At 48.8% G+C, this 27,261-nt stretch overlaps 9 protein-coding genes across 9 annotated transcripts; 2 read left to right on the top strand and 7 right to left on the bottom strand.

The window, feature by feature from the left end:
* Positions 1 to 206: 206 nt before the first annotated feature.
* Positions 207 to 1,466, bottom strand: An03g04910 (uncharacterized protein; the record flags this gene model as incomplete). Its single annotated transcript, XM_059747105.1, has 4 exons — positions 207 to 242; positions 484 to 758; positions 856 to 973; positions 1,425 to 1,466. 4 exons carry the CDS (start codon positions 1,464 to 1,466, stop codon positions 207 to 209), a joined length of 471 nt encoding a protein of 156 aa, XP_059600308.1.
* Positions 1,467 to 4,796: 3,330 nt separating this feature from the next.
* On the bottom strand, positions 4,797 to 6,459 carry An03g04900 (uncharacterized protein; the record flags this gene model as incomplete). The annotated part of the gene is made up of 4 exons (XM_001390334.3): positions 4,797 to 4,900; positions 4,968 to 5,217; positions 5,270 to 5,998; positions 6,058 to 6,459. 4 exons carry the CDS (start codon positions 6,457 to 6,459, stop codon positions 4,797 to 4,799), a joined length of 1,485 nt encoding a protein of 494 aa, XP_001390371.3.
* A 1,263-nt stretch (positions 6,460 to 7,722) lies between these two features.
* An03g04890 (uncharacterized protein) lies at positions 7,723 to 9,338 on the top strand (the record flags this gene model as incomplete). Its single annotated transcript, XM_059747104.1, has 10 exons — positions 7,723 to 7,814; positions 7,980 to 8,085; positions 8,156 to 8,174; positions 8,230 to 8,387; positions 8,445 to 8,457; positions 8,515 to 8,671; positions 8,727 to 8,816; positions 8,869 to 8,902; positions 8,961 to 9,178; positions 9,233 to 9,338. The coding sequence occupies 10 exons, from the start codon at positions 7,723 to 7,725 to the stop codon at positions 9,336 to 9,338; spliced, it is 993 nt and encodes a 330-aa protein (XP_059600307.1).
* A 915-nt stretch (positions 9,339 to 10,253) lies between these two features.
* On the bottom strand, positions 10,254 to 14,852 carry An03g04880 (uncharacterized protein; the record flags this gene model as incomplete). The annotated part of the gene is made up of 10 exons (XM_059747103.1): positions 10,254 to 10,966; positions 11,007 to 11,121; positions 11,175 to 11,761; positions 11,908 to 13,176; positions 13,230 to 13,320; positions 13,351 to 13,743; positions 13,796 to 14,016; positions 14,065 to 14,316; positions 14,375 to 14,583; positions 14,653 to 14,852. 10 exons carry the CDS (start codon positions 14,850 to 14,852, stop codon positions 10,254 to 10,256), a joined length of 4,050 nt encoding a protein of 1,349 aa, XP_059600306.1.
* Positions 14,853 to 15,340: 488 nt separating this feature from the next.
* Positions 15,341 to 16,378, bottom strand: An03g04870 (uncharacterized protein; the record flags this gene model as incomplete). The annotated part of the gene is made up of 1 exon (XM_001390331.1): positions 15,341 to 16,378. The coding sequence occupies one exon, from the start codon at positions 16,376 to 16,378 to the stop codon at positions 15,341 to 15,343; it is 1,038 nt and encodes a 345-aa protein (XP_001390368.1).
* A 777-nt stretch (positions 16,379 to 17,155) lies between these two features.
* An03g04860 (uncharacterized protein) lies at positions 17,156 to 17,943 on the bottom strand (the record flags this gene model as incomplete). Its single annotated transcript, XM_001390330.3, has 3 exons — positions 17,156 to 17,374; positions 17,531 to 17,797; positions 17,902 to 17,943. The coding sequence occupies 3 exons, from the start codon at positions 17,941 to 17,943 to the stop codon at positions 17,156 to 17,158; spliced, it is 528 nt and encodes a 175-aa protein (XP_001390367.1).
* A 2,971-nt stretch (positions 17,944 to 20,914) lies between these two features.
* Positions 20,915 to 21,433, top strand: An03g04850 (uncharacterized protein; the record flags this gene model as incomplete). The annotated part of the gene is made up of 1 exon (XM_001390329.1): positions 20,915 to 21,433. The coding sequence occupies one exon, from the start codon at positions 20,915 to 20,917 to the stop codon at positions 21,431 to 21,433; it is 519 nt and encodes a 172-aa protein (XP_001390366.1).
* A 705-nt stretch (positions 21,434 to 22,138) lies between these two features.
* Positions 22,139 to 23,014, bottom strand: An03g04840 (hypothetical protein; the record flags this gene model as incomplete). The annotated part of the gene is made up of 2 exons (XM_001390328.3): positions 22,139 to 22,392; positions 22,453 to 23,014. 2 exons carry the CDS (start codon positions 23,012 to 23,014, stop codon positions 22,139 to 22,141), a joined length of 816 nt encoding a protein of 271 aa, XP_001390365.1.
* A 1,721-nt stretch (positions 23,015 to 24,735) lies between these two features.
* Positions 24,736 to 25,610, bottom strand: An03g04830 (hypothetical protein; the record flags this gene model as incomplete). The annotated part of the gene is made up of 3 exons (XM_059747102.1): positions 24,736 to 25,101; positions 25,162 to 25,247; positions 25,484 to 25,610. The coding sequence occupies 3 exons, from the start codon at positions 25,608 to 25,610 to the stop codon at positions 24,736 to 24,738; spliced, it is 579 nt and encodes a 192-aa protein (XP_059600305.1).
* Between the last annotated feature and the right edge of the window lie 1,651 nt (positions 25,611 to 27,261).

Raw genomic sequence — 27,261 nt, 5'->3', positions numbered from 1 at the left:
TGGTATTAATTAGTTCTTGGCAACAAGTCGCGAGACAGTAGAACACAACGCTTATGTACGTCCAACGCCAGTATGTATAGCAGTCCAGCTTGCCCCGAAAACAGAAACGAACATCCCAAACAGTATAAACAACAAAGAAACGCTCGCGGGCCGGAGAGGCGTCTACATAATCTTCGTGACCACGTCTTCCTCAACCTGAGGCGGCATTAGCTGACGTCGACAGAAGATGATGGTATGGCTCGCTGGGAATGGAGGAATTGGTTGAGGAAGGGGGCAGGGCGGGAGAAACGATGTTGTGGAGAGGGGAGAAAGGAGGTTATCGCAGGAACTGATCAAGATGTCGGGACATCGCAGGTATAAAAAGGGGAGCGCCGGGAAAAAAAGAAAATGTAGCGATTCGACGCTCCAGATGCCGGTACTCCGTGCTCATGTTCCAAATAGGGGGTGCAGGGTGTCACGAAGCAATAGACGCTATCGACTCACCTCCATGTCTTCCAGACTGTCCTGCTGGCTGATGCATCTCAATACATTCTTCTTGCTGCTCTCCTGCATTTCTCCCGCCAGCAATAGCTCATCGAGGATGAAGTATGCCTTTTGGAAGTTGAAAATAATATCCAGCTCGCAGACATTGCCGTAGTACTTGTCCATCTGCTCGACGTAACGATGCACGACCTCGAGGGTGATCAATTCATTATCGGTAGACGCACAACCGGCGATGAAGAAGAGGGAGGCATAGCGACGGTAGACGACCTTGGTGTCTGGCGAAGACGAAGCAAGTCAGATGCAGTCCGATCGGGGCTGGTGGGCGAGCTGCGGGGAGGATCCAAGTGAGGGGTGAAGCCGATTCCGACGAACCTTTGTATTCGAGGAAATTGCACATGCGGGTGCGACGCGACAGAACCAGCTGGGTCACATCCTTGATGATCTTGGCTTTCTCCTTGGGAGAGAGAGTGGTGAACCATTTGGCAAGGCGCTGGGAAATTTTGTTGCGTTAGTCTCCGCTTCCAGCCAGGTCACAGAGTTGGGTGGGCCACGAAACGAACCACTTTGCCCTGCCTCGACAGGAGAATCAAGTAGCTGCGGAAAACAAAGGTCAGCGCATTTCCGGCCAATTCAGTAGCCGATGAGAGACTCACTGGATTGCCATTGTGCGAAAGAAATTTGATAGTGGGGATGGGGGAAAAGGGGGGTAGAGAGGCAGAAAGGCCACGAGGGAAGTTGTGGGAGGAAGAGGGAGAGCCGGCCGAGCTCTGGAGAAATTCTTTGCACGGGCCGCCCTGGTGTTGCTGCCCCGCCGATTTCACTGCCTCTTCGTGTAGTTCGTCTACTCTGTATTTGCTGCTACAAATTGCTCATGGGGAGAAACAGGCCAAATAAAATAACTGACTAGGATAGAAGAGAAATATGGACTTGGGAAGGATGACTTCTGAGAAGTTGAAGTGCATCAACCATTTCGACCACCACATCCGATGAAGTGACTCCAAATAAACAAACGCTTATCCGTCAGCGAGGTCTTGTATATTCTGGTACTTCAGCCTCGCAACACAGAAATGAGTCATTGATGCTCACACAGAGGCACTTTAAGGCCAAATTCGAGAAATCTGATCTAGTAGACGGGCATTCTCAATTAGACGGACATTCTCTCCAAGCACCTATGGAACAGCATGCTAGCGACATGGACACCTTCGGATTATGATGATTCTCAGCGTACTTTACTGTAAAGGACTGGCTAGAAGGTTAAAAGATACTGAGAGATGCTCTTGAGCAAGATGTGCTCACTATCTCAGCATCCTCTGGACTGGGATTCACACCCCCTGCTGCCTACTACTACTACTACTACTACTACTACTACTACTACTACTAGTAACTGGCACTTTTCAGATTTTGTGTAGAAAATGTATACCAGTCCTGTTTATGAAATGATGCTAGTATGTACTATTTCAGCCTCACTGAATCCACCAATGCACTTACTGCATGAACTGGCATCTACTATCAGGAGTGTAACTGATTCCAACCCCAGAACCATAATCACAGCATTATAGTATAGCACACATCCCCTAATTCCCGCACAAATTGAACAAAGAAAATGAAATCAGCCCATGAAGGGGAAAAAGTAATCCTGAGACATTCCCAAACCAGGCATGTCACACAATAACGACCAAGCAAGCAAGAAAGATGACCGAAGAAAGAAAGAAATGAAGCATGCTGGCAACTCCACTCGGCCCGTCCCATCAGTCATTCAGGCCAACTGGCAGCTGTCAGTCAGATCACACACTATCACGATCACGATCACGATCACGATCACGATCACGATCACAGCACTTCTCTTTGTCTGGTGGTGGTTCTTAATATCCGCTTTCATCATCACCCGAAAGTCTACTACTACAACTACGAGTATCTATCTGCAAGTCGCATAGTTCAGAGACAACACACCACACACGGAACCAAAAACCGAAAGAGAGCCGAAAGAGGACCGAGAGGGAAAAGAAAACAAGGAAGAAGGGGAAAAAAGAAAATATAAACTGGAACCACATCTGTACGCATCCCAAGAGAGTAATCATTGATCCCTCAATCTTTTCGCTTTCTTTCTTTGTCAGGGATATCCTGGACGGGGAATCTGGGCTAGAAATGGGTCCCGAGACGACCGAACAGAAACCCCAATCAATATGAAAGCGACACGTTCTTTCCGGCCCCCCCAAACTATCATGACTTGACATGGGAATCTGACAGGGGATATCCAAGTACTACAATTTAAACTGACTTGCCATAAGGAGATACATACATATTGTAGACTCAACTGAAGGAAGTAAGTCAGTACCGAGAGTTTCCTGCGGTGTACCCGGGATATGAACTAACTAAACTGCTCCAAAAGACGAAAATAAAAGAAGAAAGTGGAAATGTGCCTGAATCAAGTCAAAACTCGACGTGGCACATGATACTAGTATACAGTTCATCTTGCCCATTTCCATTCATTCCCCTTTGTCCGGAACACACTACTAGTTATCGGTTGTCTCGTACATGAATCACCACCATCGTCTATCTATACTCCGCTAGTTATGTTTACTATGTGTCTCCGCTAGACTAACTTCTCTGTTTCCGCATGCGTCTACATTGATCCCCTGTAGCCACAAAACAGACCATGCTGGCCTTGTGACTGACTTAGTAGTATAGTAGTGCTTAGAGTACTAAGCCTCATGCTATCTTGTATCCGTCTCTAAACTTTGGGATCAATCACACCCATGGCCCCCACCACACCTCCACCTACCAAGGCAGCAAGGTTCATCCCATCTTATCATCCATCATCCATCCGCTAGACTGCAATAACACCGCACGGATCGTAACACCTCCAACCTTCCCACCCACCACCTCCTTTCCAATATTCACAAAGAAACATACGGCATAATGGAAAGGGATCTCCACTGCGCCACCTCAGCCACTATAACCTAATCGTGCGGCAGATAGGGCCCCCCAGTCCCGGAAATAGTAACTAATAGTTAGTAGTCATCTCGGCAACGATCCTATCCGGGAAAGAAAATGAACGAGATAGTCTCGGATGGCTGGATGAAATATGATTCAAGGCTTATTTACATCCTATCCAGGATAGGCAAGACCTTCGTTCAGTTTCCAGGTGTATGAAAGTAACCAGGTTCACTAAGTACCCGAACCTATACCCACCCAACTATATCGAAGTACATTGTACTTTTGGGGTCAGAGGAGAGTGTTCCAAGAACAGGAATTGCCACAGCCAACAAACAGACCGATAAACAAGTGGAGACACATGAGTACCGGTGTAGACAGTACTTTGTGAACATACTATATTTATCCCAGCTGGGGAGTCGGTGACAGACAGACAGACACTCTCTGAATAATAGGACTGAAATGGAGGCGAAGTCGTACTTGTTGCTAGGAAAGGTAGTAGAAGGAAGGCATACATCATCATCACTCCGGAAGGAACCTCCGACAAGCCCTCAGATTGTACTTTGAGGGAAAACCAGAAACAGAAACAGACACAAAACAACGCAAAACAGCAACCGAAGCAGCAGCAGCAGCAGCACGAGGGGGATTAAGTTTCCGAGTGGATCGGGCCTTCTTTAGTGCGCCTCATTTCCTCTCGGGAGTCAACTAAGTACTACTAGACTACTATCGACCAGTGGGTATCTCATGATGGGATAAAATCATCGAAAAAGTACGTCTCTATCGGGCACACTGGGATGGACAGAATTGATACATCGTCTTTTTGGGATCTCTCCGGGCGCCATCGGGAGCGGGAAAGATGGCGATTTACCGGAGGATTGTAGTTTGCTTTTTTTTTTTGAATTTTTTTTTTTCCATTTCCTATCTAATTTCTTATTTTTCGCTTCGTCTGACGAAAACCGGGAAGCGCTGAAGGACTGGCGCATGGATTTGCTTTTTTTTCTACTTAAGAGGGAGACATTGAAGGATCTGCCGCCAGATGCAAGTTGGCAGGGATCTTACCCCACGGTTCTCTTAGTGTATCCTTAGCTTTGGGCCAGCGATCAGATCAAGAACTAACGAACTAAGTACTAGTTTCTAAGCCCGAAAGTATCCATCTCCTGCTATGTCGCTCTCTCGCTCTTTCCCTCCCGGTTGCTTCTTGTTGGGAGGGCACGGTCGTGCCTGGACTGCCGGTCCAGGGTTCCTTTGTTGGGATTTTCGACTTTGCCAGTCTGGTCACCTGCCTCAAATGCGATCTATGCGAATCACGCGGCAGCTTCAACGTTACCACTCACTCATACGAACCCTTTCAATTACATGTCGGACACTCAATGGACGAATTAACCAGGGTATACACCATAAGCATCGTTCATATGGTTGTTATCATGAATTGTAAGAATCAAAGTCAACATAATCCTAATCATCTCGCATGAACCCGTCATCACTGTGTCCAGCATGTTATGCATACGCCTTGGAATACCCATGCACCCCCTGCATGACTCTGAGCGCACCTCCCACTATCACCACCCCGGAAACACCAAGCATCACGAGAAGCACCATCTCAAAGAGGCCCACTCCCAAGCATTTAAAGGGAATCGTCCACATCGGGTGATAAATCCAGGAAGCCTTTGTCGTGGCCGCATCACCAACCCTGTATGCTTCTTTCCCCGTCTGCTTGCCGATTCGGGGCACATATCTGAACTCGAATCGAGTGCGCGACTTTCGCTGGACCACTCCACCATACAGTAAACTTCGGAACCCCTGCCCAGAGTTAGTATCTGTGCACACCGTGAAGGATAAGATTCCACCTTACAGCAATCAGTAGTTCATCCAGACTGAGAAATAGCCGCTGGACCCACGCCATAGCTACCACTAGTGCACAATACCCACAAAAAGCCAGATAAAACAGGAGCCCTGGTTTGCCAAGTTCCAGTTCATCACACAGCTCGTCACCATTGATCCATCGGCTGCCCACTTCAATGAATCCCTTGGAGACCTTGAATGGCCCTGGCAAGTTCGTCACGCATTCCACAAAGTTGAACGCCACCGTTCGCGACGTATCTGTGGTACGGAGCTCGTGCGCGAGAAGGCTTTCCATAGTGCATTTACTCCGCTCCACCGTTTCAAAATACGATGTGGGCGTTCCAAGGAGAAAGCCTAGGTACCGAAAGAGCGCAATATAGTCCTTGACCTCCTCCGGAGTAGGCTGAATGCCGAACTTGGGTAGTTGAAGCCACATAGGGTTGCAACAAAAGGTGCTGATTGAGTGGACAGAGTCCAGGGTGTTCACCGGCACTCCAAAGCGTGCCAGATCAAAGTAATCCGGCCTGGCTCGACAGAGTTGAATGATGCGTTGGCGAACGGAGGCATGAAGCAACCTGACCCGAACGCTGGCAATGTGCCCTTCGCCGCCGGGGCGAATTGATGTAATGCAATGGGTGACTTGGATTAGCCACTGAAAGGTCTCAAGCAATCTGCCCAGAAGCATACGGGTGGAGAAGCCTCCTGTTCGGACAAGGACCTCGATAACCCCAGGTGCAGCCTGATGAGCATCATTAGATCCCTCGTCCCTCGCCTATGGTTGTGCAAGAAAGAACATACCGAGTTTTCCGCCACAAACCCTTGCAAAGCGAACCCCACAATATTGGCAATGGCATAGCGATAGAAGAATTGCTGGCCACGTTGTAGCTGCTCCCAGTCCACCCACTCAGGCACAGTGTTCACTTCGGTCCAGAACTTGGCTAAGATATCGTCATCCCCCCGGTGGTCCCGTAGGAGGACGTAAAGATCACTAGGTGGTGGGCTCGTCCCCTTTGCTTTGCTTTCTTCCATCAGTGTAGCCCTAATTGCTTGTAGCCTCTCCAGCGCGTTAGCCGCAGAGGTATCATACTGCTGGCGCAACGGCTCTAACTCTTCCCTGGACAGATGATCCCTTGTCCAGGAGAAGGAGTAGCCCCAGCTACTGATTCTGTCGCCAGCCTGTGGTTGGGAGGAAGAGGCCATATTGATGAGTTAACGAGCAATGCTTGCCAATATTGACTGAAATGAGGTGTCTGTTAGGCCAATGCCTAGTCATTGATAGTTGGTCCATTGCGCCCTTCACCCGCATTTTATACCGCAATTCAAGATACCAAGCTAGGATTCGACGGACTGTAGAGCTCATGGAGCTGAACGAAAGCAATGGCCACTCCATGTACCGGACCTGCCTTCCGCCAGTGTTACCTGACAAAAGCAATTGGGTCCTGGGCCGCCCCTCACGTTCACCCGTCCTTTTGGGACATGATCTCTAGTGAAAGCTACTAACGATGCATCGTGCTCCGGGCGGATGTTCGAGCCCAGTCCCGTGGCTGCGAGGCGAGACACCTCGTGGGACCCACCGCAGTGCCCCAGCAGAGTGGCCCAATGGTATGATCACGATCAGATGTACTCGTTCCACCATGGCCAGACTGGTGATCAATGGACAGAGCCGGCGAGAAAATCAAGAGCAAAGGAAAAAGCAACAAAATGTACCAGTCTCGAACTTAGAGGCGCTAATCAATGTCTTGGGCCCCGTTGTCATGACTGCCCAATCGTCCTAGCATGCAGGTTAGCCAATCCCCCGGGAGAGGTCGCCAAGAATAAGATGGAGAGACCGTGCTAAATCCCGGATACCGGGGAGAGATCCGGCTTCCGGGCCGATCAAAAGCCAAGATCCAGAGGCCGTAAATGGGTGCTCTAGACGTATTCGGGCAGGGATCGTCAAATCCATACCGCGCTTTGGTGGACGACCGATCATTGCTCTTGAGAAGCCTTCAGCTCCGGCGGCGGCGGAGAACATCCAGGCACTAGCTCCTCGGGCTGAGTAGCGCTAGACTTTTGCAGTCCTTAATTGATGTATAACAGACGCCATTATTATTTTTTCTGACTTCCGGGTATTGCAGGTTACCAACTGAAACCTTATCCTTTTGTCTGGCGCCATTGAAATTCGAGTACCGGGAAACGAGATCCTGAGGCTGGACGATCCTGTGGGCCCAGGTCGTCACCAAAGCCCGAAGTCTGGGCCTTGTACAGCCAGGTCAGTTGTAGGATCATCCTGGCCATTCGTACGGTTCCAGGCTTGGTGAACTCAGGTCGTAGCATTCGTCTGTATATAAAGTACCATGCACCGGCACATGTCGTGGTGCTGTCCAGATCCACCTCGTTTTCATGTATATAGTGATCGATCCGTTAAATTCTTCTATATTGTGCTCGAACCACCGCAGTTCTAACAGTCGCTATCAGTCGAACATGGCCGTCACAAGAGTCCAGCAGAGTATATCTTCGCCAACAGTCAAGATACCCCGGCAAGATACTTCTCTCACCATCCGCCTCCCTGAAATGTTCGTGTTGTTCTTGTCGGGCGAACCTATAGTAAATCGGCACTATAAGTCTGTGAAAGAGCTGTCAGAAGCATGGATCTCTAGGTGCATATCGCCCCCTAATGTGGGCATCACCTTTCTCTAACCTAGCCACCGCCATGACAGGGAATGCTACTTTGATGAAAGAGGCCGAAGGCGACTACAAAAGACGGACTTCGCTTATTTCTGTTCCATCGCAGCTCCAGATGCTGAGCCCGAAGAGTTGCGGACAGTTATTGACTGGGGAAACTGGGTGCGTTTCATAACCACGACCGACCGCATAAAGTTCCACTGACTAGATCTAACCATTAATTCCCAAGCAGGTGTTCCCTTTTGATGACCGTAAGCACCATCTCTCTTGGAAGGCTTCTGTGTGATGACTGAGCTTCGATTCTAGTCTTCGATAATGGAAGCCTCAAGGACGACCCAGAACGTGCCCAAATACTTGTTGAGGATTTGCGAGCAGGCATGGCCGACGAAGCTGGGCAGAGGCCAGTACTCTCAGATTACCCAATAGTACAGGTGCACAACTCAGTATGGCACCGAATCACTCAGGTACGTTGATCATTATACTGTACTGGGAGTGCATATTGACGTCTGACGGTATTGCAGGCTCAACCTATCGGTATGTAGCGCTGGGATTCCTCTACACACTTTAGGGTATCTGCTAACGTCGTTTAAGGGATTCGTCGCAGGTTTGCACGTGCCATGAATGACTACTGCACCGGATGCTTGGCTCAAGTACGCTCATGCTCCAAGGGAGAGTTGCCCTCGCTTGAAGAAATGCTCTGTCTGCGTAGGCAGTCTGCAGGTGTTTCGCCGCTCTTTGCCTTAGTAGAGTATGTTATGACGTCTGCTTGCCTGTGAATGACACTAACTTGAGGGATATTGCAGATATGCCCACAAACTAGATATCCCAGATCATGTGTTTGAATGCAAGAGCATCCAAGAGATCGAGAGGATTGGTACTGACCTCGTGTTACTGTAGGCTGCCCCAACACATCACCCAACATCTGAATTCACTAACGTATCCTAGGCAAAACGACATACTATCATACTGCAAAGAAGAGGTTAGTTGTCTACATTGAAATACCAGCTCTGACCCGCATGACTTACAAAAGAATACAGAAAGAAGGTGTGAGCCATAACTTAGTGGCCATCTGCCGTCACAATGGCATGCCAGCGCAGGTAGCGTTTAATCATGTCGGCGAAATGCTCATTGAGCGCTACCGAGACTGGTACCTTGCTTTGGCAGCACTGCCAACCTGGGGGGAACGGGTCGATGCAGATGTTCAAGAATACATCCGAGGCGTGCAGAATGTCGTTCGCGCTAATCTTCACTGGAGGTAGGTGTTGACTAGCGATCTTTGTTACCCAAAATACTCACGATGATGCCATAGCTTCCGGTCCGGGCGATACTTTGGGAAAGCAAACGACCAAGTGCGGAAGACCGGAATGGTGACTGTGCGGGGCAACAACGCCGACTTCAAGCTGTCTATGGCGTAGACAGTAGCTTTTCCTTGATCAAACCCAAATTTGCGAGGTGTTTGCGCGTTTTATGGTGACCATTCCTTTATTCCCAGGTTATTTATTGGCGTTTGTCTCTGTTGCGGGTGACTGGTTTTCAGCGTGGGTATCCAATCTGGACATGGTAATAGTTTGTTTTGCAGTTAGTATAGCGCTGGTGATAGTCGGCCATTAATGAAGAATTATGAACGAACTATAACTCGATATAGACGTATTGTAGTAAACAACTACAGTATTCCATGCGTTGCTGTGAAGAGAGGGAAGAAGTGCTGGAGGTTGCACGGTGCTTGTCACGTTGTCAGCGGGTTTACCTGATTGGGCAGGGGGCCACAACAACAACAACTACTACTACTACTCCAGTACTAGCTAGCTTCTTGTGCCTAGCGAGTATTTTTGCTACATTTAAATCCCCAGATGATGTTGTCGTTTGCCTTTGAGAAGGAGGTATATAAGCTTTGAATACATTACTTAGGCTATGCCTGACATCATCGGAAAATGAAATGGGAGACAATGCAGTATGCGACCTTCGGTTAGATTCCATACTATATGTCCAAAGCTTCAGTCCCAGAAATATATTGGATATGGCCCTAACCCCATGTTATTGACTACTGGTTTGCTGCTAACGTAACGTATACTCTTGACGATTCTACAGCATCTGTTTCGATGATGGTGGACAACCTCGAGCACTTCGCTAGTTTTGCTTGGCGCCAGGGACAAGCGGTATACTGGCTATCCCTCTTGTTTCTATATTTACGGATATTAAACCCACAATCAAAGTCATGATGCTGGGTAATGATGAAGAGGATGAGCTCTGAATTTCCCAGTCTGTCCCCTCGAGCTCCTTCCGCCATATCTCATACAAGCACTACCTTAAAGCCAAATATCGTAGCATCATCACACCCTGAGCCTCTGCTGATCATGCAACTGCCGGAGAAGCGACCCCGATCTTTCGAAAAGCTCACTAGGTGTGCCATATTCAACCATCTTTCCTCCATCAATGACAGCAATCTGATCGTAATCCAGAAGGGTAGAAACCCTATGCGCAACTGTAATAATAGTGCAGCCTGCAAACTCAGTGCGAATTATATCTTGCATCAGGGAATCTGTCTCGTTATCCACATGGCTAGTGGCCTCATCCAGGAGCAAGATTTTTCTTTTCTTGACAATAGCTCGAGCCAGGCAAATGAGCTGTCGCTGGCCTGCTGATAGGGGGAGGTGATCGATTTCAGCATCGAGACCACCAGAGCTCTGGACATGTTCGTACAATTGTACTTTTTGTAGTGCATTGAGGACAATCTCATCGTCCATGGGGCTGAACCCAGCGATATTATCACGGATAGTGCCCCGGAATAAGACAGGCTCTTGAGGTATCACTGTAACTTGATCGCGGACGGTGTCACGAGGGCATGATTGTAAACTCACGGCATCAATATAAATGTCACCACTTTGTATTTCAACCATGCGAAGAATGGGAAGAAGTAGAGAGCTTTTCCCACTTCCAGAGCGCCCGCATACCCCTAGCTTGGAACCAGCAGGGATGGCCAGGGTTATTTGTTGAAGAACAGGGGGAGAGTTCAGATCATAGCATATGCTGACATTTTGGAAAGCTATATGGCCCTCTGATGGCCAATCTGTACGAGGAACTACTTCCTCTCCAGGAAGATCCTCTCAGGGAACCTTTTGAAAATTGCGGATGCGTGTAACTGCACCAATACTGGTCTCCATGGATGTCCAGAAATTGATCAATTCCGACAGCTGCTGACTGAACGTGATTAGAGAGACAAGCGAAACACCTATTGGCCCAGTTCCGCGCACAAAAACTGAGAGTATCACTAGCAAGATTGCAATGCCAGCAACAGACAGATCTAGACCAAGAATAAGCCCCCGCTGTATGACAACCAGCATATAGTAGGGCCGGTTGGGTTTTTGGAGCAGTTCCTGGTGCTCTTCACGGAAGCTGTTTTGCCAGCCAAACGCGCGGATAGTGACAAGCCCATTTATGGTCTCGGTAAATTGGGTGTATAGTGGTGACTTGCTCTCGAGGTCCAGATGGCGAAGTTGTCGTGATGTTCGGAGGTAGAACTTCTGAATTGAGTAAACAACAATTACTGATAAGGGGATCAGGGGAGCCATGTATTTGGCACCAACACAGATAAATATGGCGCTCATCAAGCATTGTGTAAAATTTTTCGATGTTTTAAGAAAGTCAGCCGGAAGTGATCGGTCAATTAGAGTCATGTCCTGACTGAAGTGATTTAGAGTGATGCCGCTGTCGGTGCAGGTGAGCCAGTACAAAGGAGCCTTATCGATCTTCATCACCAGATAATCATGGAGCCTGTTGGAAGACGTGGGGACAATGCGGCAGAAGACGAGCCACATGCACCATGCCCATAGGGCAGCTCCTAGAGCAGCCAGAAGAGCATAGACGCTGATATAGAGGGCTAGCCTTCCGAACGGCGTCCGGGCATTTTCTTCTCCCCACCATTGGACCCAAAGATCTTCGCTCCTTTCATCAATGAAAGTCGACCATGAAGGGAGGTAGACTTACTGGGAAATTGAGAGCAGAACACACCTATCACTAAGGATACGAAGTAGATCAATACCTGCCAAGGGCCGGCTGCTCGGAGGTAGTATGCATATATGCCCAGGTCGCCTATCTTCCTGTTCATCTCGTCAGCATTCGAAGACGCAATGCCTGCAGCCGCCTGGCTACCCGGCAATGCTACTTGGCGCTCCTCGATTGAGCGTGAAGTGGCCGCTGATTCACCCGATAAATTCCGTGGCTGAAGCAATTGAGGATGGCCTTGTTTCGTGATCACTCCGTTTTGGAGCAAGACAGCATTATCGGCAAAGGCAAGAAGTTTCTGATCATGCGTTGCTAATATAGCAGCAACTCTATGGCGGCGCAAGATGCCCTGTGCCCCGAAAACGCGTTGGAAAACTTGCTCTGAAGTTTTCGCATCCAGAGAACTTAGAACGTCATCGAAAAGAGCTAATTGCTTGCGTGCATAGATTGCACGGGCAATAGCAATGCGTTGTCTTTGTCCGCCACTAGTTGCCATACCATTACTACCAATGATTGTGTGATCTTTGTGGGGAAAGCTTTCAATGTCTTGGTCGAGCGCAGTCGAATAAAGCACAGTTCGGTACCATTGCTCATCAAAAGGCAAGGGTTGGCAGATGTTCTCACGGATGGATCTGTTGCGAATCCAAGCCCTGCTACTACAGAAAGATATTTCGCAAACGTTGCTGTAAATGAAGCCCTTCAAGCAGGGAACCTCACCCAGAATTCCTTGAAGCAGAGTGCTCTTGCCCGATCCAACGGCCCCGGTAACCATGGTAAGCGAAGAAGGAGGGCATCTAAGATCGATGCTCCGCAATGTAGCTGGCGAACTGCGATCCCAACCAAAATCAGCCTGGTGGATTTGCAGCAAGTCCGACTTTGCTGCGACAGAACGATGCCCAATGCCTGTATCCGATGGCTTTGGCTGCTGAAGCTCAATGGGGCCCACCCCCTCGGTGTCCATATCAGTCCAATTTGTATACGGGGAGACATGCTGATGACTCGGGGGTATAACTCGATCATCGAGTCTGGGACTTGCTAGTAAGTAAGCTTGGATCCTTTGAAAGCATTCCAGCGCCGCACTAGCTTTCGGGCCCGAATAGATCAGGTTTGACAGAGGGCCACTCAATAGAGAGATTATCGAAAGCGATGTGAATGTTTGAGCCACTGTCAATGGTCTTTTTCCGGTATGGAGTGCAACACCGGTGAAGAGACTGAGTGTGAGGACCGGGCTGAGATTGGTTGTTGTGCCCGCTGAAAACACCGTGAGTCTCGACACAATTTATTCTCGCTCAAACTGAACTTACCGAGCAAATTCATCTTCACCATCAGATGGCGAAATTTTGACTGTCGATTCAGCTCGTCAATGCGCAGTTGATGTAGCATTCTAGAAAAATGCTTTTGGAGGCCAAGCATCTTGATACTTACACTCGCATCGAGGTAACTCGAAGCAAACGCAACTCTGTCACGAACAGCCTGCATCCAAACCTTTTGCCTCCCCGGTGCAGACTTCGACAACAGATGGGTGGAATAGAAGACCGCAACAGAAAGGGCTGCCGGAACTGTAGCAGCCCAAGCTACCTGACGCTGTAACAAGTACAGTGCAATGCCCACCTCTATGGGACTCGCCCAAACTTCATGCACATTCTGGATCCCCGATGCAATGTTGTCGATATCATTGCTCATCAAAGTCAGCGCTGCCGAGTCACTGTACTCATCGTACTTTAGCTCAAGCGTCTTATCATAGATGACAGATACCAGAGCGCCGCGTATCTGCGTTATAAGACGAAATATATAGTGCTCATAAAGGCAATTCATGACCTATATGAAGTTGATCAGGATAAATATCAAAGGAGCGGGCTAGATAGCATACGCCTTTCAGAATGAAGACCAGTGCAAATGCACCAATCAGGCCATAGCCATCATCTTTACTAGGAATTTTCTGGCCAACGTAAATCGTTAATCTGGTTATCAAGAAAGGTTGCGTATAATCCAAACCAATCCTCATCAACCTCGACAAGAAGGAGTAAAAGACTGGGGCTCTGAATGCACGGACAGCGCAATAGGCCAACGCGTTCTCATATGTTTTTGGCACTGAAACTAGTCAGCAGACACTGAAAATGCCATCTGGCTGCTACTTACTTGAAGCCCAGTGAGCGGAAAACTTTCGATGTAATTCGTTTGCTGACAGAGCCCGATCAAGGTACGGCAATTCCTCGAGAGACACTGACTGCTTGAAACCGAGCAAGAGCAAAGGATTAACCCACCAGAAGAAGGCGCGATTATAGAATCTTCTAATTTCCTCGTCGCCATATTGCACGTTTTTCTTCATGAAATATGCCAGTTTGGACTTCGTCTCTAAATAGAACCAAACCGATTTGACCGCAATGCTTGCTGTATAGAGAGTAGCAATAACGGTATACGAGGCCAGCCATAAGCTTCTTGCACGTACGGCATCGAAGATAATTGTCCATGATAGGAACAGGTTCAGAAGGGAAGAGGGCTGCACAGAATATAGGTGTTCCAAATGGGACAGGAACAGCAGGCCAACAGATGTAATTAAAGTCAGAACCGCAGCAGCCAGGGATGCCTGTGTCCGTGGCGTGTGAGGGAGGAGCCATAAGACTAGAAGGCAAAGCTGGGATGCACCGAAAACTTGTGCTGAAACCTAGTAGATAGCGGTGCGTGAGTTAGCTAGCGACAGTTCATTCCTTGACAAGACGCACGTACCAGCTTAGCCCAGTATGCCCAGCTTTGAGAGACGATGACTGTCCGATGTTTCCATAGCTGCTTGTAGCGCAAGGGAAGTACAAGCAGAAGTAATGCCGAGGGAGCGATCGAAAAGAAGCACTCTTCAAAAAGCAGGGTGAAGTCGAAGTTCCCTCGACAGTGGACCACTCGTGGACCGAATTCATCGTCTCCGCAAACATGAATGTTGTCCATCCTCGTGGAATATCCTCGATACGCAGGTTAATGACGAGGGAATGCTAAATAGCAATGGGACCCGGATTGTAACGGTTGAAAGGTGAGGTTAACGAGGGAGTGCTGAGGTGAAGTGAGGCTGAGTGTCAGGTGAAATCGAAGCAGTACCTTTTAAGGAGCTAATCTCGCTGGCCCATCCACCTCTTTAATCTTGGACGGTGTTGTAAATCCAGCAATTAGATGGCAGCGATAAGGTGACTGGGTGTAAAAACCCCTGTCGCAAGTCTACTTAGTCCTATCCAATAACCCACAGCGCGGAGAGAATCTGGGTTCTAGACTGATTTTAGCCTCTTCCATTCCCCATTCATGTCTGCCTGGTACTCTCCCTGCGAGGCTGCTACGCACCATTAAGCTTTACCGTCCTTTCTTGGGGCCGCCTTATAAGTCTCGCGGCCGTCGGGGCTCCGTGCAGTCATGATAGCATATTACCATAGAGTTAGGCAGTCTCATTCACATTATACACCAACTTGCACCCCTTGACTCTACCTTCTTTCAAGAAATTCAGTCCCTCAATGACACCCTGCAAGCCACCAGACCCAAGCTGCACAGGATGAGGGACAACCTTGCCATCCGCCAACAACTTGGCCGCCTTTTCGATCCACTCTGCCGCAAAAGCCCGATCTTCTGGTTTTGCAGGGATATGCACACCCCGAAACGTCAACTCCTCTCCGAATACCGTATAACCCAGCGTCCAGCGGCTGCGCACATCCACACGAGGCACCTTGCTGTCTATCATCGCAGTATAATCACCGCCCTGGGAGCTCATAGCCCTTCCGCAAAATGCCGCCGTCTCCTCCGTCGAGATGGTATCCAGCACCAACTTCAGCTGATCCTGCGTAACCTCGCGGATCTTGTCAGCCGCCCCAGGACTCTTGTAGTCAACTACATGGTCGGCACCACGGCTCTTCACTAGCCCCTCGGTCTCGGGCGAACACGTCGTGATCACCTCGTACCCGGACAGCTTGGCAAATTGAATTGCCAGAGTTCCTGTGGCCGTAGCACCGCCATAGACGAGGATGGGTTCCGGCTGGGCAAGGGGATGATCGAATGATGCGAGCTGCAGGCTTTGGTACAGAGATTGAGCAATGGTGCCCAGGCCGACTCCTAGGGTTGCGGCTTCCTGGAAGCTGAGATTCTCCGGTATGGCGAACTGCAGGTCACCTAGAGCGAGGACGTACTCTGAGAATGCTCCATTGTAGGGGAGGTTGGGGTTGCAGCCGCGGATGAGGCCAAAGACACGATCACCGACCCGGAAAGGTTTCGTGACTGCAGAGCCGACAGCTTCTACAATGCCGGCGTAGTCACAGCCAACAGTAACGACGGGAGTGCTTCGAAGGGCATTCTTCCAGTCTGTGGGATTAAGCCCGACGCTCACCACTTTGACGAGGATGCAGTCATCACGAAGGGTAGGTTTGGGCCAGTCGCTCACCACGGAGATAGTCTCGGGAGCAGTGACGGCTATAGCTTTGACCATGGTGATGATGTTCCGGGTGACTAATGCACCGAGGCGGAGAAAATCATAGAATAGTTGAGGATTTTGAAGGTACTATAGAGCATGAGCAGACGAGAGAGTCTTATGTATGTAGCTGTTGGAAGGGAAAGAGGAGAATGCTTGACTTCTCTGAATTGATCGTCCGGCGACTAGTGAGGAGCTGAAATGCAGCCTCCGGAGCCTCCGGAGTGAGCTGACTTTCTAAACAATCGGTCTACTTGCTTCTTCCCCGGTCGGCATGTAGACATCGTCGTCCAGGTCATCGCGTCTCGGCGTTTCTCTAAGAGTTTCGGAGCAGCATCCCACATACCACCGTAAATCAAGAGTTGTGGGTTGTGGGTAGGCATCTGACTGGAAATAAATATCATCTGACATTTTGACAGTATCCAAGAGCCTTATCACATTGGATCGATCAGTATTACGAACTATCAAGTACATATGACTAAAAAAAAAAAAGAAAAAAAACATAATTAGAATTACACACAAAACTCCTTTCCTCCCGATTATAATTATCCCCGGCCATGATTCCCGGCCAAGTACAGCCAGGACTTCTTTTTTTTCTCTGAATTAGTAATGAGTTTGATGAAGATTGTTAAGTCGGTTTCATCAGCCAGAATCAGCGCCTTGTGTCCAATTGCATCTGATTTCATAGTTGGCCCAGTTGCGCTTCGTCATTCATTCCATTCCATTCCTGAGAGTGACATTCACATCGAACAACGTAATCTCAGCCGAGGCGGAGAAGTGGATATGAACCACTCTTTAAACTTGGGCCATGCTGGGGCGAGTAACGCCGCGGGCAGGACCGGTGCGTCCACGAAGGTTGACACTTGTCTGGCGTGACATGATGATCGACAGAATCATCGAGGCAGTGTAGCCAGCCCAGGCAAACCACAGGAATGCCGTCGAGGCCTGAGCCTCGCGGCAACGCTTCGTGCGGTTATGGGCTCCATTGGTGATTTCGTTGTTCAGCGTGTAGGACTAGGGTAAGTATCCACAAGTCAGCGTTGCCTTAATATTATTTTACTGTGGTGCATCATCTTTTTTGGAGTTCGCGGGACGAAAACTCCACTCTCCACTTTTTTTAGTGGATAGCTTCCCCGACTGATAAGGCAGAAAATCATGCACTATACGTACATCGTTGCTGCAGCTGTGGCATTCCAATTTCGCAGCCAGAGCGATACCAGCCGTAAGGAACAAGATCGCATTGAGCGTGTCGATGGCGATCAAGAAGATTGGGTGAATAGCCCAGTCAATATTGATTGACGCTGGGACTAGATAGAAGAGTGTGAACATCGAGAAGGCTGCAACAAACATGGTGTAGTTGATGGTCGCCGGGTTCCCGGCGAACGCTTCGGCGATCATGTTACCGATCAAAGCCATGATGAGCAGAGTCCAGATGAACTGATGCCATCTTCAGCGTTAGTCCAGAATTCCCAGCTGCTTCACTTGCTTGCTTTGCAGGTCCAGCCAGAGCAAGGCTCTCGGCTCGAGACAGATTGACATACCTCCCAGATCCGTAGGCCGAGCTGGATAGCTTTGGCAACCATCTTGGTGGTGTGATATGAATGAGTGATGAGTGGTGGTAGTGAATGAGAGTTGTTGCCGATGGGGTGCGTGTCTGGTGGGCTGTGCTTCTTGTAGATTGTCGATCTGTTTCAGTAGATCCGGCACCGGGAAATTAATGAATCGGGACGAGGGCCAGTAGTTATTAGTTTAGACGGAGTTTGATAATTATAAGAAACATCATCTCAGTGCGGGATGATCGGGCAACACGAACGATGACGATATGCGCCGGTTCAGGGATCTGCTACGTCATGCGCCGGCCCGACTCATGAAATCACCACCACTGCTGCACCCTTGGGGTTTTCCACCACAGAACATCAAGCAGGTGGGATAGAGCCAGAGAGCGGTCTAGGTGGTTTGTCATTCAGCACTGACTCGTAGTTCCATGATGAACCCAAAGATGCCCAGCCTGGCGCCGTTGGGCGCTTTTGCAGTCTGCTCCAAGCATTGCCCCATTCATACTGAAGAAAATCCTACAACCCTTTTTTCCCTCCCTCGAGGCGATCGACCGCTTCGATTGAAAGACACATAGAGAACGCCGCTCTACAATCATCGCTTCCGAGGTCATCCGAGCATGAAACATTGATGCCGTCACCTATGGGCGGAGTCAAGCTGCACTAGTCAAGCTTGTGATGGGGATGCGAGCCTCCATTAAGCTCTCCAACCAGTGGGTCTGCAAACTTTAAACGTTGTAGCTGAAAGAGCTTCTCACTTTTCGACTGGCCAAGCATGATGCCCGACCATACTAGAGCTTGCTGGATTTCCATGAACCACACATGCAGCAAACAGGAGCCGACAGATCCTTGACCGGATGATCTGCTTTGTGCCGCAAGTGTAATTGTTCACTCTCTTCCAGCGGCCATGAGAGGATCCCGCCCACACACTCGCAAGCCCAACCCACGCCTCGGTTAGGCAAGGCTGTTTGAATAAATAAACTAATAAATAGATAAATAGGAACCAAAAGTTTTCAGCAGTCACAATCACGGGGAAGGTGAGAGTAAGAAAAGCAAACGTTTCCATATCTACCTTCCTATGACGGATAGCCCCGTCGACTTTGCGTCGGTGGTACGACCCCCATAACCAGTCATCCCGAAGGCCCAGCCCAATCTAATATCCATCTGTGGGTGTTCCAAACTCGATCATTGGGAATGCGTGCCGAATTACCTGGCCACCTGTACAAGGCTTCTTGTGTCTTGAAAACTCAATTGGCGCCAATGTGTATGCAGGAGATGCGCCGGCACTTAATATTCCCAGCATATCGGCAGCGGTTGACGCAGATTGTTCGCTAGATGGTCGATCAAAGCCATCGATGGGGTAATGCTAGCTCGCAATATACCCCAGTGAGAAGCCATAAGGACGATCAACTTAAGCAATAATCGACAGGCTTGGCAAACAAGTGCCGAAAGATCTATATGCCCACCTTCCCTTCTCTGAGAGACTAGCATGCCACGGACCCCGGGCTGCTAGCCAATCTCGGGATGATTGAAAGCATCTGGAGGCAATATTCGTGTAGCGGATAACACTACCGATTATACGTTGTCTATCTTCCGTTCCGCCTCCTCTTCTGTGCTCTTGTGTTCAAGATCCACGCTTCCAAACTTCCAGGAGGTGTCCTAAACGTAGATGTCTTATCCTCTTTGGACATTGAACAGGAAGCATCACTTGTAAATCTGATACTCCAAGATACCTAACAAATGATGATCAGCTTGTCGATAACGAGATCTCGAGCTGGACTTCAACACGAAGGACAGATTAGCACACCATCATTCAATTTCGTGTAATCAATGAATACAACAAATACAATTATAAAACAAACGGTATCTTTCACCGACATCCTGTGGACTTTGAATGCAACACAACTTATGCATACCCTCCACTCTTAGAAGTAAGAAAGTAATTCACTGAGCAGATGAATATAGCCAGCTGCGCTGGTCACCTTCAACTAGACGTATCCATGCGTTTCTTAGGAAAGGGGCAATCTTCGATTGGGGAGATGTTAACATCTCCGAGAGAATCGAATTATCCCCTCTATGGGCACGATAGACGCAGAAGGAACAACGAGAATCCCGCTCACCCTTTGTCTTCCCCGTTCAGGGATTATCAAGCATTACGCATAAGAGTTCTTCAGACACAGATGAATAGATACTAGCCAAAATTCCAGAGCCTTAGTAGGTACGTAGTACATGTCTACATATGCACATATACCACTGCATCACCACGACACACTGGAAGAACGGCATCATCAATCATACAACTGTGTTTCACAGAGCAATCACTACTAGTATACCACTGAATTAATTTACCACCACCCATTCCAACATCATGCACGGGTACCGAAAGAGAAGGCAATACAACCCCAGCTACCTTAGGCTTAAACTCAATTCATTCATCGAGCCTAGGCTCAAAGCTGCCAATTGCCGAATCGTCCATCCCGCCTTACGACTCAATTCGCCACTGATAGTTGTACTGTAGGCTCGGTGGATCCACAACTTCTCGAAAGCATGGAAATTCACACCCAGTGTTTGGACTGAATGGAAAGAGCCAGCGGTAAACTCGGCAAGCAAACACAGTAACATCACTTTAAGAAGATTCATACAAACAAGCCGAAGGGGGGCAGTTCCGTCTCGCTTGTGTCGTGATGTCATCGCTGTCCAACTCGGAAGGGAATCCCGGCAAAGCAAGTTGAACAAAAAGAGAGGCACCGGGAAGAGGTGGCAGGCAGCTACTAACTTATACGGTGTATATCTACAAGGACAAATTACATATATAAAGGGCCGTGGTGACCAATTCCTGTATTGAATTATACTGCATGATTTGTGATTAAGGTTTAAATTGAGGCCAGCGACCAATTCTCGTGCCACGGCGATTGTTTTATTCTCAGAAAATACTAGCCATCATCCTTCTACCTGACATTTCGTCCCGCATCCACATCCATAAGTATTCGATTTGATCATCATGCCAGTTGTTCCTGCGCTGAAAGACACCCCGTTCGACACCGATATTCGTGACCGTCATTTAATATACGATTACGCCGCGCAGGACGCCCAAGGAAACCCCGAAAAATGGCGCTATGAAATGTGGTTTTATAACGAGGACCGCATCGTCTACGCCATCCATGGCGGGCCCATGGCCGGCCGGAAGAACTTTCAAACGGCCACGTACCAGTGCATTCGACCGGGCGAACTCTGGCAGTGCAATTGGCTCGAGGAGACCGGCACCATATGCTCGTTGGTGTATGACATTCCACGAAAGCGCATCACCACGTTGCTGGGGTTCTCCAAGGGGCATTGGGAAGAAAGTGAGGCGGCCCACGGCGACAAGAGGAATGCGAAGGATTTGGAAAGATGGAGGGGATTGGCCACGATTGGCAAGCAAACGGACAGGAAGCTCCTGAGCGAACAAGCCGACATCCTCGAGGATTTCCGAGGCCCGGGCGATTTGGAGCCAATTGACATGGAATGGCCGACATTATAAGCGAGGCAGGTTCGCGGGGACGTACGCACCGCAAGAGGGGTATGCGGTTGAGGATCGATTATAGGAGAAATGGGGAGCTTTAGAGTGGTGGTTATTTGGAATGGCATTCTAATCTGTACTTAGTTCGCAAATTTCCAGTATACCCCTTGTGACCTTGACGTGTCACTAGCAAACATGCAATGCTTGTCTGGTTTACGTCTTCTTTCCATGTAGGATGTAGATGGGTGACCCATTTATGTGCATCTGAATTGTGCCACCGGATTTGACGAAGGGAGAGAGGCCGGTCCGATCATGGAAGACGCCAAGTAACGGAAGCCAGCCGAGTCATCATCCGTAATCGTAGGCCTTTCCCTCAGATGACATTGCAGCGCCATATATCACAGCAGCTGACCTCTCAACGACTGACGGGATAGTTTGCGTCTGTCGCAGTATCATGTCACCAACTCTTCGGGTTGCTTTAGGTCTTCTTGTAGAAGTGCACCACAGAGCTGTTCATCATATAAGGTCGTGTAGGAATAAGTACCCTGTTGGTCGTCGAAGTCAACTCAGGCTAGGCACATCTCATGGCGAGATAGCTCGCCAGTCGGGAGCTGTGTCTAAGTGCACCTAGATGAGTCCGTGGGTGATCTCCAAGACTGTGATGGATATACACATTGCGTTGATTCATGTCGATTGTTCTCCCAAAAATATGGGGTCAACCGTAGGTCACGAGCCTTGACTTGACGAAGAGCTTCCTGTAGATGGAGCCTGAGTACAAACGAGCTCTACTTGTATATCATCCACATATTTGGGAGGGTTGCCGTTGTAGGATGGAGCTCTGCTAATAATGGCGACTGCAACTTGAGCTGCTTGGTCATTAGCAGTCATATTATCAATGAACCATGTCTTCCAGGGTTCACTGCTGGATCCGGACGTTTGGAGGGTTGCAATTCGGGTGGTATCAGTTTCCTGAGCAAAAGCTGTATTCAGTCAGTAAGGACTGCAAACAGAAGGCAGAACAAACAGCGGAGCCAACATACAGATAGAAGGTATGGCAGCAACGTCGAACAGAGGCGGAGGGCAATTGGAGAGTACGGGCTGGTTGATGAGCATTTCACTCAACACCGTATCCAGTGGGTCATCATAGTAACTTCCACTCGTGGTGAGTCCATACAAGGCCTGCTTCAACAAGGTGATCAAGTCGTACGAGCATTGTGCGCCCCACACGCCATCGCAGCCATTGTTGGAACCTGACGGAGTTCCGGTAAGATTCCCCACCCGCAAAGCAATCTCAGAGGTGCGGTTGGAATTGATGACAGAGCTATTGAGAAGAGCACTGTATCCGAGCCAAAAGCTAACTTTAGTCATGGGCTCTTGGCCTTTTCCTCGGGAGTTGGCGTCGAATCCATAGTAGAGGTTGAGACTCTCCTCAAACAGAGGGGGGAAATTGAAGGAGACGGCAGTCTGAGCCAGGGCATCGAGACAGCTACCGCTCCAAAATGAGCAGAACTGAGCGATTGCTGGCGATCCAATGACAAGTAAAAGAACGAAGGCATTTAAATAAGATCGGAGGATTGCCCCCATTCCAATAGGGCCGGCCATTTGGTACCACGAACGGTCGGAAATCGTGCTGAGAAGAGAGACCGATCTGCTTCACAGACACTATAATGATGTAATGGGAGCCGTTGAGCGGGCGAAGACCATGCTCATAACCGTCAATCGGTGTAAATCAAGGTCAACTAAGAGGCGGTGGGATAGGTGGTGGCTTAAGAAAAGGTCAAAGTCGGGAGGCGGTCGCCTGAATCATGCCAGAACTGGACTTGCTATAAACACATAAAAGGCGCGGAACACGACGGGTTCGCAAAGTCCAAAGGTGTCGGGTGATGTTCTCAAGGGTTCATAACAAAAGTTCAATTCGTCTGTTTGCCTGTGATGGACAGTAGATATGTGTAGATTTATTCGCGTCCGCAGCCGCGACGATCGGGTGCAGGAGTCGCGACAGACAGGGCGGCAGGCTGACGGCTTATCGGTCGAAGGAGAACTTCGTTCAGAATCGAAGGATGCTGAAGGTTATCAAGTCAAGGCTGGAAGAACAGACCGGGTCGTTGGGGGGTTCCGGCAGTTGATAGACGAGCAGATTGCCCCAAGGCGCCAGGGTCTCTGTTTGAAGATGATGGGGAGAGGGGTGATGGTAGTGGTAGTGGTGGTGGGAGGTGATGAGCGACGGTCAATGATGGGTGCGGACGGAGCAACAGGGGCCGATGATCGGTTGCGGAGAAGGGAATCAAGAAGAGGTATTTAGCCAGAGATGAGAGACAGGAGGGAAGAGAAAGAGGGGGTAAGCATAAGGTAATCAGGGTGTGATTCCCAGTGTGGTAGTAAAGTAGTGAGGGTGTGAGTTAGTATTCATTAAGAATTGGAGGTTAAGTCAGAAGGAGTAGTAGTAAGTAGTAGTAGTATGATGCCCTGCTGCTCAATCCTGGACAGATTATTCTTTTCTTGCCAGGGCGAGTTGGACTGTCTTGCCCGTGAAACAAGGCGTGTGGATACGCATGGGGATTGGCCCAAGGTGCCTGGCTTTCGGTGACTCCCTGACTTCCCAGAATCCTCGAGGCATTCTTGGCGCTGCCCGGTCACCGACGCTAACTGGCAGCCCCCGCATACCTTGTGCCGAATGCGGTAATTCCGGAGGGTAATCCCGCCCAGGGTCGCAGCAGGGAGCCAGTCACAGGGCCCATTCACCACATATTTCGGGACTGGCGCCGCTCCTCGTCTCTCTTCAGGGGCCAATAGACTCGCTTATGTTCCAGCCACCATCGTAACTAGGAGGTTAGGTGGTATTTTTCTCTTCCCACATCCGGTGACAGCCAGAAAACGCCGTCTTTACTTACTTACTTACTGCTCACAACTACTGTGTACTAACTTAAGTAACCAACAATCTAGCTGTGCGCCTGGTGAGATTTTCACCCTGACTCAGGGTCCAAGGTTGTCTCCTGGTAACTAGCTAACCAACTAGTTAGTAATCTGTAGTGCTGACTAGAATATGAGCAGCGTCGAGGTGGTGGAGCTCAGAGACATGGCAACTAGTACTGCTCCCAGTACTGTGACCGGTCGGTATCTCGTATCTCAGGTAATATTGTGGTAGTTCATACCAAGCCCCGTATTGGAACCAGTGTTTGAAGTGACTGATTATTTATTTTTATTTTTATTTTTTTTTTTTGTTATTATTATCCTTATTCTTGACTGTTCGGGAAACACCATGATCTTCCGGTTTCAGGGTCTGGTCACTCAATCCGATTATGGGATTATTACTTATCTAATATCTACCTGACTAGAGTGGCCGGTAGCGGGTCCTTCAAATCAAAACTAACTGGTGATAAATTGCACTTTCTTTTTTTGGTACAGTAACTATCACGCTTTTGGCTTTTTCCACCATCATCCGGCCCCTCCGGTGACATCGAGAATGCTTCAAGTCCTGCCTTTCGAATCATTCGGAGCTCCTTCCGAACACATATGCTCGATGATTTGTCCATCTCCATCTCCCACTTTTCGAGGAGGCAGTCAAGGGTCAATACACTGGTCTTACTCTTACCAGTTACCACCCCAAAAATCAATCCCCCTATGAGCGCAACAGTAGAAGCGGATAAGGTCTGCTTGCAGGGGGACATTGGAGGACCGGCACATTTAATCTACACTTTACAGTGGACAACTTATGAATTATTGACACTTCGGTCAAATTGTCCACTAACCCAAATTGGGCCTGTCGCCCGTGATTGTAACTTTTCCGGGCTTGTTTTCATCGATCCCTCGTGTCCTGCGGTAAATGTCGAACAAGCTTTTTTTTCGTTTATCTGATATTATCTAGTTTATGGGAGACTCCTGAACTCTGCTGAGCTGTTGACTCGACTACACTAGCAGTTATGGAGGACTACCAGCATGCATTCAGGTCTCACGACTCTTTCGGCCTCGGACCCGCCTACTCCGTTCGTACAAAACGGTTCCCGAAACTAGCAGACTACGGAGTAGATGCTCTCACTTCTGATACCTAGAAACTCCCATCAAACCACTCACTCATCATAACAAGCCTCTCATAGTTTTCTCCTGCGGCAGACCGGTCTACCCAAGTGCGGTGAGTCTGCTGGATTCTGAGCAGACAGTAGTTACTATATGCCAACCGCACGTGGCAACGTATCGGCATGTTGACTTTTACTTCGTCCACTACTAGTGTAGTATTGCTTTTGTCAATCAATGCGCCCAGTCTCGGGGGTTTTCTGCTGCATAACGCGTTAAGATGAACACCTACTCGAACAAGGATGGCTCAGAATGGAGTGAAATCAATGATACAGCCCAGAGTTCAGGCCATGTCTGCAGGGTCTTGTTGTAACGAGACACGGACTCAACCACGGTTAAATGTCGGATGTCTGAACACCCTTGACTTCGTTGTGCTTTAGGTCAAGCGCGATGGTTGCCGGAGGAGTCATTTTGTAGCACGCCGTTGGTAGGGGGTGGCCCAGATATCGCACCAATGGTATTGGGGGATGCGACATAGGTCAGTTAGTAGCACTATCGGAATAAATGAAGTGAGGTTATTAAGTGTCCATACAGCTAGCCAGCAAGCAAAGTAAGCCCGAGGCTAACTATAACCTATCATGGCTTTCCCAAATTCTAGGCATATTCATAAAATGCCAACACGCGGTAGATCTACCTTTTGATCTACAGGATAGTCGAGCGTGGCTGGTGATCCTGCCAAAGCTACTGTAGCGATGAGTGCGATGTTAGATACCAACTACAAGAAGGCAGGTAAGTCCAATTACAAAATCTCAAGCAATATGCTACTATAATGTCAATCGTTTACCCTACTAGATAGATGAGACGTTCTCTGGAACGGTCGACCGTTTCCATCGCAAAAGCTCAAGAGGGGTTTGTTGATTTGTCGGAGAACCGTTAGTTAGCCTGACCGATACGATTAGCGTGGTCCCTCGGAGAGATCCACCCTCCCTTCAGTAACAGCACTACTAGTGGTCCCTGATACACTCAACTCAACTCACAGGCACACCACACTAGTAAGAGCCATCTAGTACTAAACTAACAGTACTAAAGTAGCCAGTCCCAGCTTAGCGTCTTAGCCAGCAGTCCCTGCTTTTCTTTCCCTCCCCCCTGCTGCGATGGAGTTACTTATGGACCGACAAAAATCGTTCCATCCAATGGTTAACTAGACAGAAGTTGACAATTCTCAGGGTTACACTTTTAGTGTTATTTTCGACCTAGGTAGCTAAAGAAACAAGCGCCACTAGTGGCCGCTATGAAGGTTTCGAGCAATGAGCACTGCTCTTTTCAATGGGACCTCCGAAATTATTTCGTTTGGGTTTGCTGCATTTCTGCTCAAAACCCCCCACCTCTCTCCGTTTGCTCTCTCTTTTTCTTCATAACCCATCGCGTGCTGTTGTTGGATCGGCTATTGCCGTCGTTGCCACCGGTGGGTGGGATTTGGTTTTTGGGATCACTTTCGCTTGCAGAAAAAGTCTCTGTTTGCATGCATGCATGCATGTGTGTAGGTATTGCACAAGTATTGTACGTAGCGATCGATCGCATACCATTCATTCATTCATTCTTTCTTTCTTTCTTTCTTTCTTTCTTTCTTTCTTTCTTTCTTTCTTTCTTTCTTTCTTTCTCTCTTTCTCTCTTTCTCTCTTTTCTTCTTCAATCACTTGGTACACACTCACACGCCTCTTTGTTACAGGCGTGTGATATGTCCACTTCTCACTACTTCAGTATGAATTGGTCAAACACTGCTTATCTCGCTGCAAGTGGACAGGCAGTGAAATTAGAGCAGGGAACAAAAAAGACTA

This window comes from Aspergillus niger (genome assembly GCF_000002855.4).
Source record: "Aspergillus niger supercontig An03".
Lineage (NCBI taxonomy): Eukaryota > Fungi > Ascomycota > Eurotiomycetes > Eurotiales > Aspergillaceae > Aspergillus > Aspergillus niger.
Note: the sequence above shows the minus strand (reverse complement) of the source record. Positions and strands in the feature narration are given on the sequence as shown.